This window comes from Bos indicus, chromosome 1, assembly GCF_029378745.1.
Source record: "Bos indicus isolate NIAB-ARS_2022 breed Sahiwal x Tharparkar chromosome 1, NIAB-ARS_B.indTharparkar_mat_pri_1.0, whole genome shotgun sequence".
NCBI lineage: Eukaryota > Metazoa > Chordata > Mammalia > Artiodactyla > Bovidae > Bos > Bos indicus.
In genome coordinates this window covers 135,540,410-135,553,139 of record NC_091760.1, presented here as the reverse complement: position 1 = coordinate 135,553,139, position 12,730 = coordinate 135,540,410, and the positions used below count along the sequence as shown (strand labels likewise).

The window sequence follows — 12,730 nt, the reverse complement described above, 5'->3', positions numbered from 1 at the left end:
AAGTATTAGGTTAATATTATACACTAGTATTTAACATTTTGCTTCTTCCTCCGAGGGTCAGCATGATAAATCAAGTACTCCCAACACTGTCAACAAGAACATTTCCCGGGTCATCATTACCCAGTTCTTATCTTGTTACTCAGAGGAAATAAAATGTAGCTTTTTTCAGAAAATATAATCTAAGGAATGAGTTATCTATCCATTCCTCTTCAAATGAGTTCTATTCTTAGACTAAATCAGTGAATCAGGCCAATGGAAGTTAATATTCTTAAAAGTACACGACTTTTAATCCTTCAAAAGGACATTTTTAGCCCTCCATTACTGTGTGGTCAATTTTTCTCAAAAGTCTCTGGCTGCTTTATTTTCAATGTTCATTAACTTAATCAATGTCCAAAATATATGATAAACCTAATGAGACATTTGTCTCAGAGTATGAAGCCAGAAAATCTTTTCTCCACCAGGAAACATATACATTTCCTTCTCTTCTAATACTGAGATTTAACAAATTTTAATACTTCCTTCAGCCTTGCTTGCCCAGAAGCTAAGAGTTGCTTTGTCTCCTTATTGTTGGCTTTTCCAGCATCACAATGCCAAAAACCTCAGTTTCGTTTTCATTACCATTTTTTTGATCTTACTATAGCTGCCTTTTTAGGTCCTCAAATTCTTTTGAATATGAATTGAAGTATAAATAAAATTCAAAAATAAAACTGCACAGTCATTTTTTTTGCAGATCAAGTAACTGCTCAAAGTACACAAAAATTACACTGTATAATGCCTTTTACATATATTACTTTATTTTTTCCTAGAAGTCTATAAATATCTTCCAATAAGGATGGTCACCCTCCCATTTTTCAAACATATGTGACCAAACTTCCAGTAGGCACACAAATTAAACTGACTCTGTACAGTGCTTTAAAACAACAAACACCTTGCCCAAACACTGATACCACTACATAATGTGATACTATAATTATGCCCTTTTTGGCTCAGAAGTTAGAATATCTTGTTATAGCTCTTGAAAAGGACTGCTATCAAGCTTTTAAAAAAAGTTCTTCATATAATAGAACTATATGTATCTTTTAAAAAAATCATACTGAAAACTAATGATAAGAGTCTGGTTAAATAAAATTTGATGCACCATTTAATGAACTATAAGTAGTCTTTTTAAATATGGATATGAATCTATAGTTACTTACATGAAAAGTTAGACACATTGTTTTGCTATAAAGAAGGATGCTAACCTTATTAAAGATAATAGTATTGTGATTTTGTAGGAAAATATTCTCAACGTTTTGGAAAAATGCATGCTGGAAATGCATTAGAAGTGCTGAGATATCCAATTTAGTTTAAAATATTTCCACAATCACAACTACCTATCTAGCTATATGTATCTAAATAAATGAATGATACATACACATGCACAGCACAAACGGCAAAATGTAAACTATCAATGAATGTAAGCTGCGGGCTTACTGGTGTTTATATTCTGGTCTTTGGTACTCTACATTGGAGGTCCCCAACCTGTTTGGTACCAGGGACTGGATTTGTAAAAGACAATTTATCCACAGATGCGGCAGGGGCGGGGGGATTCAGGTGGTAAACCGAGCAACGGGGAGCGGGAGATGAAGCTTTGCTAGATCACCCACCATTCACTTCCTGCTGTGCAGCCCAGTTCCTAACAGGCCTGGGGACCCCTGCTCTATATGCGCAAAATTTCCTAACAAATATGTTTTTAGCATACGTATATCATTAGCCTACTTTTTAAAGGGAGATATACACATAAATATAAGCCTTTTCCTGAAAGCTCAGCTATAATTATCTAGATGTGGGCTTATATACTTTTCTTTACATTTTATTATGTTTTTAAATTTTGTGCAATGAGCATGCATTTCATTTTTATATTTAGGAATAAAATTAAGCTATTCCAAAAAGGCTTTCAATTAAGAAAACATTACAACATTTTTTAAAAACGTAGCATACTATGTTATAATATATTAAGTGTATTTAATACTTAAATGCTGAGTGGTTTCTCCTCTCACCTGTGATGAAGACCTCGGAGCTTACAACTTTCGGTGAGCATCATTGTCACCTGAATTTCAGAAGCTTGATCTGTATATAAAGAAAAAAATATTGTCATATATGGTATGATAATATTACACTTATGACACCAATATTTTCTGATATTAATAAGGAACTATCTCAAAGAAGGCTGAGAGCCAAAGAACTGATGCTTTTGAATTGTGGTGCTAAAGAGGACTCTTGAGAGTCCCTTGGACTTCAAGGAGATCAAACCAGTCAATCCTAAAGGAAATTAACTCTGAATAATCACTGGAAGGACTGTTGCTGAAGCTGAAGCTCCAATACTTTGGCCACCTGATATGAAGAGCTGACTGACTGGAAAAGATCTTGATGCTGGGAAAGATTAAAGGCAAGAGAAGAAGGGGGCTGCAGAAGATGAGACGGTTGGATGGGATCACTGACCCAATGGACATGAATTTGAGCAAACTCTGGAAGATAATGAAGGACAGGGAAGCCTGTCGTGCTGCATTTCATGGTGTTGCAGAGTGTCAGACACAACAGAGCAACTGAACTGAACTGAATCTGTTCCATCGATCTTGTCTATATAACACTTCTCTTGATTACTGTAGCTTTCTACTATATCTGAAAATCAAATATAGTGTAAATTCTCCAAATTTGTTTTCTTTCAAGATTATTCTGGCTGTTTTTTTATCTTTAACATTTCCACATTAATTTTAGCATCAGTTTTTCTATTTCTATGAGAAAAACCTGCTGGAATTTTGATCAAGATGAATTTGAGCCAACTCCAGGAGAGAGTGGTACACAGAGGAGCCTGGAGCGCTATAGTCCATGGGGTCACAAAAAGTCAGATGTGACTTACTGACTGAATAACAGACTATATGGTAAATTTCCATTAAAAGTTTTAGGTAAATCTAAACAGGTCTAGCCTAAAATTCTATTGTAGTACATAGAATCTCACTGACAAGGTTAATATTTACAAATGCCAGTAAGGATAAGCTTGACTACATAAAGCTGAAATTAAATAAGGTTTCACAAACAAAGTAGAGAAAGTAATAGGCTGGATAAATATCTGTAACACATAAGGCATGCTGCTGCTGCTGCTGCTGCTAAGTCACTCCAGTCGTGTCTGACTCTGTGCCAATTTCCTCCCCTTAGAGTTCATACAACAGGGAAAAAAAAAATTGAAAAATAGGCAAAGGATATAAACAGTTTACTTAAAAAAGAAACATAAAGAATCAGCAAAATTAAAAAAGGATTTTGTGCCTCATTCCTAAATAAAGAAATGCAAATTAAACTGTGAAAGTCACTCAGTTGTGTGACTCTTTGCGATCCCACAGACTGTAGCCCGCCAGGCTCCTCTGTCCATGGAAATTCTCAAGGCAAGAATTCTCAAGGGAGTGGGTAGCCATTCCCTTCTCCAGGGGATCTGCCCAACCTAGGGATTGAACCCGGGTCTCCTGTATTGCAGGGGGATTCTTTATGGTCTGAGTCATCAGCAAATTAAACTAGGAGATGCCATTTTCCTCTTAAGATTGGAAGAGACAAAAAAGTCAGCTACCTGCCAGTTTGGGCAAGAGTGTAAGGAAACAGGCACAAGATGAACAGCATCTTGGTTAGGTAGAGGAAGCAACATCTTAACAAAATTTTTAAATACATATACTATGTACCATCATCAATCCCACTGCTAAAAGTCTACTCACAAAAACTCATCTATACATAACTTAACAAGAATACTGTTCAGTTGTAACAGCAAAAAACTCAAAACAACCAAAAACCAAAGTGCCCATCAACAGAGACCTAGTTACATGTTAGCATGCAAGAACATTAGGCAGATATCTTAATTTTAAAAATCAGACTTACATGCACTGACACAGGAATATTTACAAGATACATTAAATTTTAAAAGCAAGGTAAAAAACTATGTTTATGGGATCAGCTATATTACAAAATCAAATTTATTTGGATGTCCATCAACAGAGGAATGGATAAAGATGTGGTACATATATACATGGAATATTACTCAGCCATAAAAAAGTATGAAATAACACCATTTGCAGCAATGAAGACGGACCTAGAGTCAGTCATACAGAGTGAATTAAGTCAGACAGAGAAAGGCTAATATCACATGATAAGGTGGAATCTAAAAAAAATCATACAAATAAACCTCTTTACAAAACAGAAATAGAGTCACAGACGTAGAAAACAAACTTATGGTTACTAAGGGGGGAAGGGAAAGAGGGATAAACCATTGACTTACACACACTATTATATATAAAATAACTAACAGAAACTTACTGTATAGCACAGGGAACTCAAATCAGTACTGTGTAATGACCTACATATATGGGAAAAGAAGCGAAAACGGTGGACATATGTGTATGTATAACTAACTCACTCTGCTACACAGCAGAAACTAACACAACACTGTGAATCATCTATACTCCAATAAAAATTATTATAAAAAATGGTTTTTGAAAATTAGATATATTTGGATGTTTTTCTTCTTACTGGTAAAGAGTCATAAGAAATTCTTTAGGGTGGCTACTTTTAGAGGTAGGAGAGCTATATTTTGTACTTTTCTGTCCCGTTTAAATTTTCTAACTTTACAAACAAACTAGAAAAGAATGCCCACAAGAGACTGTGGTGCATTTTATTGTTTCCTTCTTACCTCTATGTAGCTAGACAAACAAAAAGAACTACCACTACATTAGTATAAAAAGATTTAATTTTCATATACTAGTCAAAATTAGTAGGATTATTCCATTTTATTTTTAGCTTCTGAACTCATGGTTTTCTCTCCAGGTAACAAAAAGAACTAAAATTGGCTTTTAGTTCAATGTTTTAGAAATAAAACACAATAATGCAATTTATTAATACCTTTCACCTTCAAAAGAATCCAAAGCCATCAAATATTTGTACAAATCTATAAGGATTCCTCTATCTTAATAGAATAGAGGATGTTCTTTCCTGTTTGAAAAGAACATTTCCATTAAGTGAATAGTATATTTTCATTATGTAACTGAAAATGAATTTTAATTTTTTAAAATGGTTTTTAGATACTAAAAACAAAGTCAAGAGTATATCTTTAAAAATAATTTCAAAGAAACCAATAATGTATGTCAACAGTAAAAAAAAAAAAATAATTTACACATCTTATGATCAATCCAGTAGGAGGGAGAAGAAGATACAAAGACTGGAAAAGCCAACATCCAGCTCCCAGTCCTACCTAGGAAAATGTTGAACCATCAGTAAAATCCAGACCACTAAACACAAGCACCGTGATTACATACACATTCCTTAAAAGTGGAGCTGGCAAAGCTGAGAAATTATTAATTTCACTTACTTCCAAGACTAACCCATGGAATCACTCCAGATGGCTTCACTTAAAACTTCTGTAGGTATACAAAATGGGTAGACACAAACCCAAGGACTTGAAACACTTGCTACTTTGGAAAAATCACTTTACCCCAATGTCTGTTGAAATAAATTTTAGTTGTTTAGAAACTGTTTAAAATTTAGGATCATTCAGTAAATGGCAGGATATGTCTTTTTTACTCTTTTTGTAATATAAATAATTTTTAATGAAATTATGGTCAGAACTATCAGTATTTGGGGGCTGGAAGGATTTTTTAGAATTTAAAACTAGTAATAGTTGGAGGTCTGCACCTAATTGGTAAGAGTTTATCTTCCTGCCAGCTAGTACAGAGATCCAAGTAAAATAAGAAGTAAATTTCACAGTGTCATGTTTTGCATAATTTTTCAAGTTCTTAACTTTGATAAGCATTCTATTAAGCAAGGGACACTTGAGCTGGATAATGAGCTAAGAAAACTTTGAGGGAAAATAATTTTATACATTTAGTAAGGAAAAACCACTTTCCTGGATTCTTTACCTAGTTTGGCCCTAGCCTTTTAACTTTAAATACTGAAAGGTCTAACTCAAAATGAATGTATTTGAAAAGAAGACTACACAATAATTTACATTCTAAAAGTTTCAAGAAAGAACAAAATGATTTTTAAAAAGCCTACTTATTTCTAAGAAGTTACAAAAGAAAATAAGAACTTAATTAACCTCAAATTAATTAATTTATTTTATGGAATTCAATTTCACAATATTCAATGTGTGAAATTCAGATTCCTAATTTCAATCTCTGGAAATTTATATTAGCATATCCATTAAGTTTCTGTGAAAAACTATGAACTTTTTAAGAAGCCAAACTCCAATTTTGTGCTTATGCCTAAAGGAAAGGTCACTGATCTTTTAAAAACTTATTTTTGTATTTTTAGCTGTACTTCTAATTATACAGCATGTAACAAAGCACACAGATTTGTGAGAGAACTTTGTCAGCTCTATGCGGCTTCAATTAAAAAATAATAACATTCCAAAAGAATAAATCTCAGAGACAATCATGTGGAGCTATAAAACAATTTTAAAGCAAATACTGTCGTCAGTACACTTCCTCTGTGTTTCCCACACAAACCATGACCGTATCTTGGCTAAGGACTCACTGTGCTTTCTCTGGTTTCCGTATAACTCAGAGAGAACATTATAATTACAGTGGTAAGATACAGAAACAAGCAAGTGACTACAATGCAAATGTATACAGACAGAGAAATCTTATCTTGTGAAACAGTCCCAGTATCTGCATTGTGTTTTCTTATCACTATTATTTCCTTCTCTCCCCTATTCCAATCCTAAATCAACCCAATTCTATATAGAAACCTCTTTAGTTAATTTTACATTTATTCAGAACAAATTAATATTAGCTCAGTTCTAAATTATCCATAGAATATTTACAAACCTCAGAAGAAATATTAGAATTAAGGGGAAATGTTTCCTTTAACAAGTGGAGAAAGTGTAACAAAAGACAGATGTTATTAAAATTAGGGCTCAAATTTTACATTTACAAAGAGTAATATGTAAAGTATCCTTCAACACTAGTCAGAAAACCTAGTGGGACCAAATTTAAATATCCATTTTTAAAAGTGTTTTTCGGTTAGGAGAAGTGAATGAATAAATATCGAACGCAGTGTTAAATCATTCATTTAGAAAAGAAAAGCGTAAGTTTGTGCTTGTAGCATCCTTAAACAATTTTGCTAAATTAAAAGAAAGTAAATTCCTAAGATTTTTTTGGTTAGATTAGTACAATCCAACTTTTTAGAAATGATAAACATAATAAGCCCTTCATACTTTCCAAGAATTCCTTTAAGTAAATTTAGAAACATAAATTCTTATAAATTAACATTAAACCTAAGTTCTTATAAGTTAACGTTGTCAACTTCGTAAAATTGTCACTTCCTACTCATGAAACTGAATTTAGTTTTACCTTCAATTTATGCATTTGAAATGCTAAATTTGTTTTTCTAAAATATTCTAGTTATCTCACCTTAGATCAGACACTGTCAGGCATTAAGCACTCTTTAAATTACCACATTTTTTCCTTCTCTTAAAATTAACAAATAGACTCAACTAAGCATTATTTTAGTTCAGTTCAGTTGCTCAGTCGTGTCTGACTCTTTGAGACCACATGGACTGCAGCACGCCAGGCCGCCCTGTCCATCACCAACTCGAGTTTACCCAAACTCATGTCCAGCAAGTCGGTGATGCCATCCAACCATCTCATCCTCTGTCGTCCCCTTCTTCTCCTGCCCTCAATCTTTCCCAGCATCAGGGTCTTTTCAAATGAGTCAGCTCTTTGCATCAGGTGGCCAAAGTATTGGAGTTTCAGCTTCAACGTCAGTCCTTCCAATGAACACCCAGGACTGATCTCCTTTAGGATGGACTGGTTGGATCTCCTTGCAGTCCAAGGGACTTTTAAGCTTTTATAAATACCAATCATAAAGCATTAAAATTTTAATATCATAAAAAGGTTTGCTAATTTACCAGTATTAGGCAATAAACCATATTAAAAATATTCTAGTACATTTTTATAGGGAATCTCTAACTGAAAATTTTATATAAATCAGTAAGTGAAAATCTAAGCAATATATTTCTCCAAAAGGTGAACATATGAAAATAGGTATTCTGTTTATGAAAATATAAACTAAGCACTACCTTTTAGAAAACAATCTGGCAACTATCAAAATTTTCAATGTAAATACCTCATGGGGCAGCAATTCTAACTATGGCTGTATCTGTAAAACTCTACCAAGAAAGAACACACACAAATGTATACTTTTTGCAAATTATATGTAAGAGCAAAAAAAGGGGGTACCAGGAGTGAGAGGAAGGCAAATAACAGCTATTCACATAAGGTACAGTGGTTCATCTTTTTCTTTACAATTCCTCAGTACTGAGGATAGGGGGTGCTGAGATGTTTTTTAAGAAGGAAAAACCAAATAATTGGAACCTAGGAAAAACATAATATTAGATATAGGAAAAAAGAAGTTAATTGGATGCAGTTTAACTGGAAGCCTGAGTACTATCTGGGGTTCCCCTAGTGATTCAGCTGGTAAAGAATCCGCCTGCAATGCGGGAGACCTGGGTTAGATCCCGGGATTGGGAAGATCCCCTGGAGAAGGGAAAGGCTACCCACTCCAGTATTCTGGCCTGGAGAATTCCATGGACTCTATAGTCCATGGGGTCTCAAAGAGTCGGACATGACTGAATGACTTTTACTTCTGAGTACCATCTAACAAATGCATAATGTCTCAACTATTAGCTTCTATTTTCTATACCTTAATAAGAACAACACAAATCTCCTAAAAGTTAGCCTGTATGAGCTAAATTAACATGGACTGATTGAAAGGTATGTCACACTTTGAAAATCTGAAACAATTTCACTGGCATAAGCCACCTTAGACAGAAAAGTATTATGGAGACAGGATGGGAACAAATCCTACCTTTAACTGTTTTCACAAATGCTTGTTTTTCTTTATTTGGATCTTTTTCATCTACTAAAATCCCATGGAAAATACGCCCAAAAGTACCTAGAAGGAAAAACAATAATTACTGAGATCATATGATAATGCTTATAAAATTATAAGTACAAAATTTTCTGGCACAATACAACTTAAATATAACAAGGCCAAATGTGATCAACATTACTCCAGCCCTAGCAGAGAAAGACTCAAATCTTTATTTTTCTTCTTTTTAAACTACAAAACATCTTAACTTGCTTTTAGAAAAGATGTATTTAAACTGTCTATGAGAATTCATTCTGAAATAGCCTAAACAAACTAACGATACAGCTAGGAGCACTAGAGCTCAGTAATGGGCTATCCACAGAGACATTTATGAGTTTTGAGCCTCAGAGCAATGACAAAGGAGAAAAATGGACTCTCCTTATACATTCAAAAACACACAATAAAAACCTGCTTCCGTTAATGACTATTTGCCTCTGGGACAGTTCAAGCCCCTCCCTTAGCTGTGACTGACAAACAAGCATCTCTAACTGACAGATGAATTCAGAATGACTCACAGGCATCTAAAACACTTCAAACTGAGTTATGGAAGGGGAAAGTTACTGTCTATTGAACAACTTGAAGAGTTCAGTAAAGCATTTTATTATTAATTTCTGTCCTCTTCTTTCAGCATTGTCCCCAGTCAATACCCTGAAACTCAGAAAAGAAAGCAAGGACCAGCAAACAGGGAAGGGCAGGGTCTTATCTCTCAAACACTTATCATGTGTTACTTCATGTAATGTACATCAGTTCATCTAATCTTCGTGTCTAAAGTAGAAAACATAAGCCCATATTTACAGACAAGGAAACTGGCTATGGAAGACAGGAAATGATTTCTCTAAGGTCATCTAGGTAATAAACTGTGGGACTGAGACTGGAATTTGGGCATAACTCCAATACCGATGCATCTCCTTCTGCTGGAACCCCTGTACTTTCCATCACAGAGAAAATTACTTAGACTGTTTCAAAAAGGCCTGTGAGCAAGTGATCATCTTTGGACAAGAACTAAACAGGAAATATCCTTTTAAAGGTGATAAACACTAATAATCATGCTTTAATATACTTGAATATCAAAATCGTTTCAAAGCTTAATAAGGCAAGTTAAAAATCTAAAGAAAGGGAAAATAAAGATCAGTTTTATACAGGAAATAAATTGTGCACTGCTTTCTACCTGACCTGTCCCTTGAGAAACCTGTATGCAGGTCAGGAAGCAACAGTTAGAACTGGACATGGAACAACAGACTGGTTCCAAATAGGAAAAGGAGTACGTCAAGGCTGCTTATTTAACTTATATGCAGAGTACATCCTAAGAAACGCTGGGCTGGAAGAAGCACAAGCTGGAATCAAGATTGCTGGGAGAAATATCAATAACCTAAGATATGCAGATGACACCATCCTTATGGCAGAAAGTAAAGAAGGACTAAAGAGCTTCTTGATGAAAGTGAAAGGAGAGTGAAAAAGCTGGCTTACAACTCAACATTCAGAAAACTAAGATCATGGCATCTGGTCCCATCACTTCATGGGAAATAGATGGGGAAACAGTGGCTGACTTTATTTTGGGGGGCTCCAAAATCCCTGCAGATGGTGACTGCAGCCATGAAATTAAAAGACACTTTCTCCTTGGAAGGAAAGTTATGACCAACCTAGACAGCATATTAAAAAGCAGAGACATTACTTTGCCAACAAAGGTCCGTCTCGTCAAGGCTATGGTTTTTCCAGTGGTCATGTATGGATGTGAGAGTTGGACTATAAAGAAAGCTGAGTGCCAAAGAATTGATACTTTTGAACTGTGGTGTTGTAGAAGACTCTCGAGAGTCCCTTGGACTGCAAGGAGATCCAACCAGTCCATCCTAAAGGAGATCAGTCCTGGGTGTTCATCGGAGGGTCTGATGTTGAAGCTGAAACTCCAATACTTTGGCCATCTGATGTGAAGAGCTGACTCATTTGAAAAGACCCTGATGCTGGGAAAGATTGAGGGCAGGAAGAGAAGGGGATGACAGAGGATGAAATGGTTGGATAGCATCACTGACTCGATGGACATGGGTTTGGGTAGACTCCGGGAGTTGGTGATGGACAGGGAGGCCTGGAATGCTGAAGTTCATGGGGTCTCTAAGAGTCGGACATGACTAAGCGACTGAACTGAACTGAACTGAACTGAACTGCTTTCTATCCTTAGGGATGAAATGAGATGAAATTCTTAAAATGTGAAACAAAAAAATATTTATACTAACAGTAAATCTTCCTTGAAAACCTGATTTTGAGAGAATAGGTACCTTCTTGGAGTACATCTTTTAGAGTTATCCTCTCCCTGGATATTGCGATATCCTTCACCTTAGCTTTCGCCTCCAAAAGAGTGACACTTCTCAGGTCATTCTTCTCTATCCGCAAGGTAGGATAACCTGAGGAGCCAACAAAGCCAAACCAAGAAATATAAATACCTTCTTATGGCATCAGGATCAACTAGTTCAGTTAGAACCCCAGGAGTCAAGTCACAGGAACAAATGAAGGTAAGAATCAAAAAGGAAAAAGGCACATACAGGGAGAATTATTTATGAAGGCCATACTAAATTTTAAAGAAACACTTTCCCACCTACCCCAAAACCTTTAAATGCAGAATTAAAACAAGAAATACTAAAAATAATATTTTATTAATACCACTTCAATTGCTTTTCTGCCAAATGAAACAAGCTTTGACTCATGGAATTAATCTAATCCCTTGAATGAACTGCTTTTTTCTCCAAAGATTTTCTAATATAGTCTCCTAACAAAAAAACTTCAAATGAAGAGATGTTTGTAAAAATAGCTTTTCTTAAAAAAAAAAAAAAAAAATATATATATATATATATATATATAATTGGTTTAATCATTCTAGCATCCATACAGCCAGTCATATCTTTGTGAGATTCATATTCGTTTTTCAGTTCCCTTGATTCATATTCATTCTTAATATGATGATAGCAAAACAAAATTTCTGGCCATAAATTAAAATTCTCATTGCAACAAAAAAAAAGTTAGAATAAAAGGAAGATCTAGTGTTATTAGCAAGCAGAAATTGGAATGGTATTTTAGGGGAGAAAAATCCCGAAAGAAAGGGTGGACTCAGACAATGATTATTGGTGGCTGCTGGAAGAACTACATGAAAAGCTTTGAAAAACTTTATTATAAAAGGATGCATTAGGATGACAAAACCTGATCCCACTGATCAGCAATTTGACCACGATATGTCTAGGTGTGTGTGTATGTCTAGTATATATGAGTGTTTAATCCTTCCTGGAGTTCTCTGAGTTTCTTCCATTTGTATACTATTGTGTTTTGTTATTTTTGAAAACTCTTGACTCCTTTATCTTCAAGTGTTTTTTTCTGCTCCTTTCACTTTTTTTTATTTACAGGCAAATATATTTCTGTTGGTTTTTTTAAAAAACACTATTTATTTTGTATCATACGAAGTATCTATCTCCTTAAGGTAATGTCTACAAAAACAAGTAAACTTATTGGTGGTAAACTTATAAATCTGTCAAAAAATAATTGTACTTCCACTGACTTTTTAAAATGCATTTTGCTTTTAGCATATATAATAATTTGCTTATCTAGCTCTTTAAGGTTATATCCACAATCAAGAATGACTCTAATGAGCAAAGCTAAACATTTAAAGCAATGATGTGTTTCTTAGGAATAGTCTGAACTACCCTCACATCTATCATTTTATATCCTGAGGGACATACATCTTTCTTTCCTTGGTGGAGATGTTAACTGCTGCTATGATTTCTCTCAGATTTCTCTCAGATTAAGC

At 34.6% G+C, this 12,730-nt stretch overlaps 1 protein-coding gene across 2 annotated transcripts in view; it reads right to left on the bottom strand.

The window, feature by feature from the left end:
- Positions 1-12,730, bottom strand: part of RYK (receptor like tyrosine kinase) — a 108,863-nt gene that overhangs the window by 40,139 nt on the left and 55,994 nt on the right. The window contains exons 8-10 of one of the 2 annotated variants that reach the window (XM_070794608.1): positions 11,214-11,348; positions 8,881-8,967; positions 2,040-2,109 (exon numbers count right to left, since the gene is read on the bottom strand). In XM_070794608.1, the coding sequence (XP_070650709.1) occupies positions 2,040-2,109; positions 8,881-8,967; positions 11,214-11,348 (292 nt within the window). The remainder of the gene's footprint in view (positions 1-2,039; positions 2,110-8,880; positions 8,968-11,213; positions 11,349-12,730) is intronic. The other variant, XM_070794613.1, reaches the window with a different exon arrangement.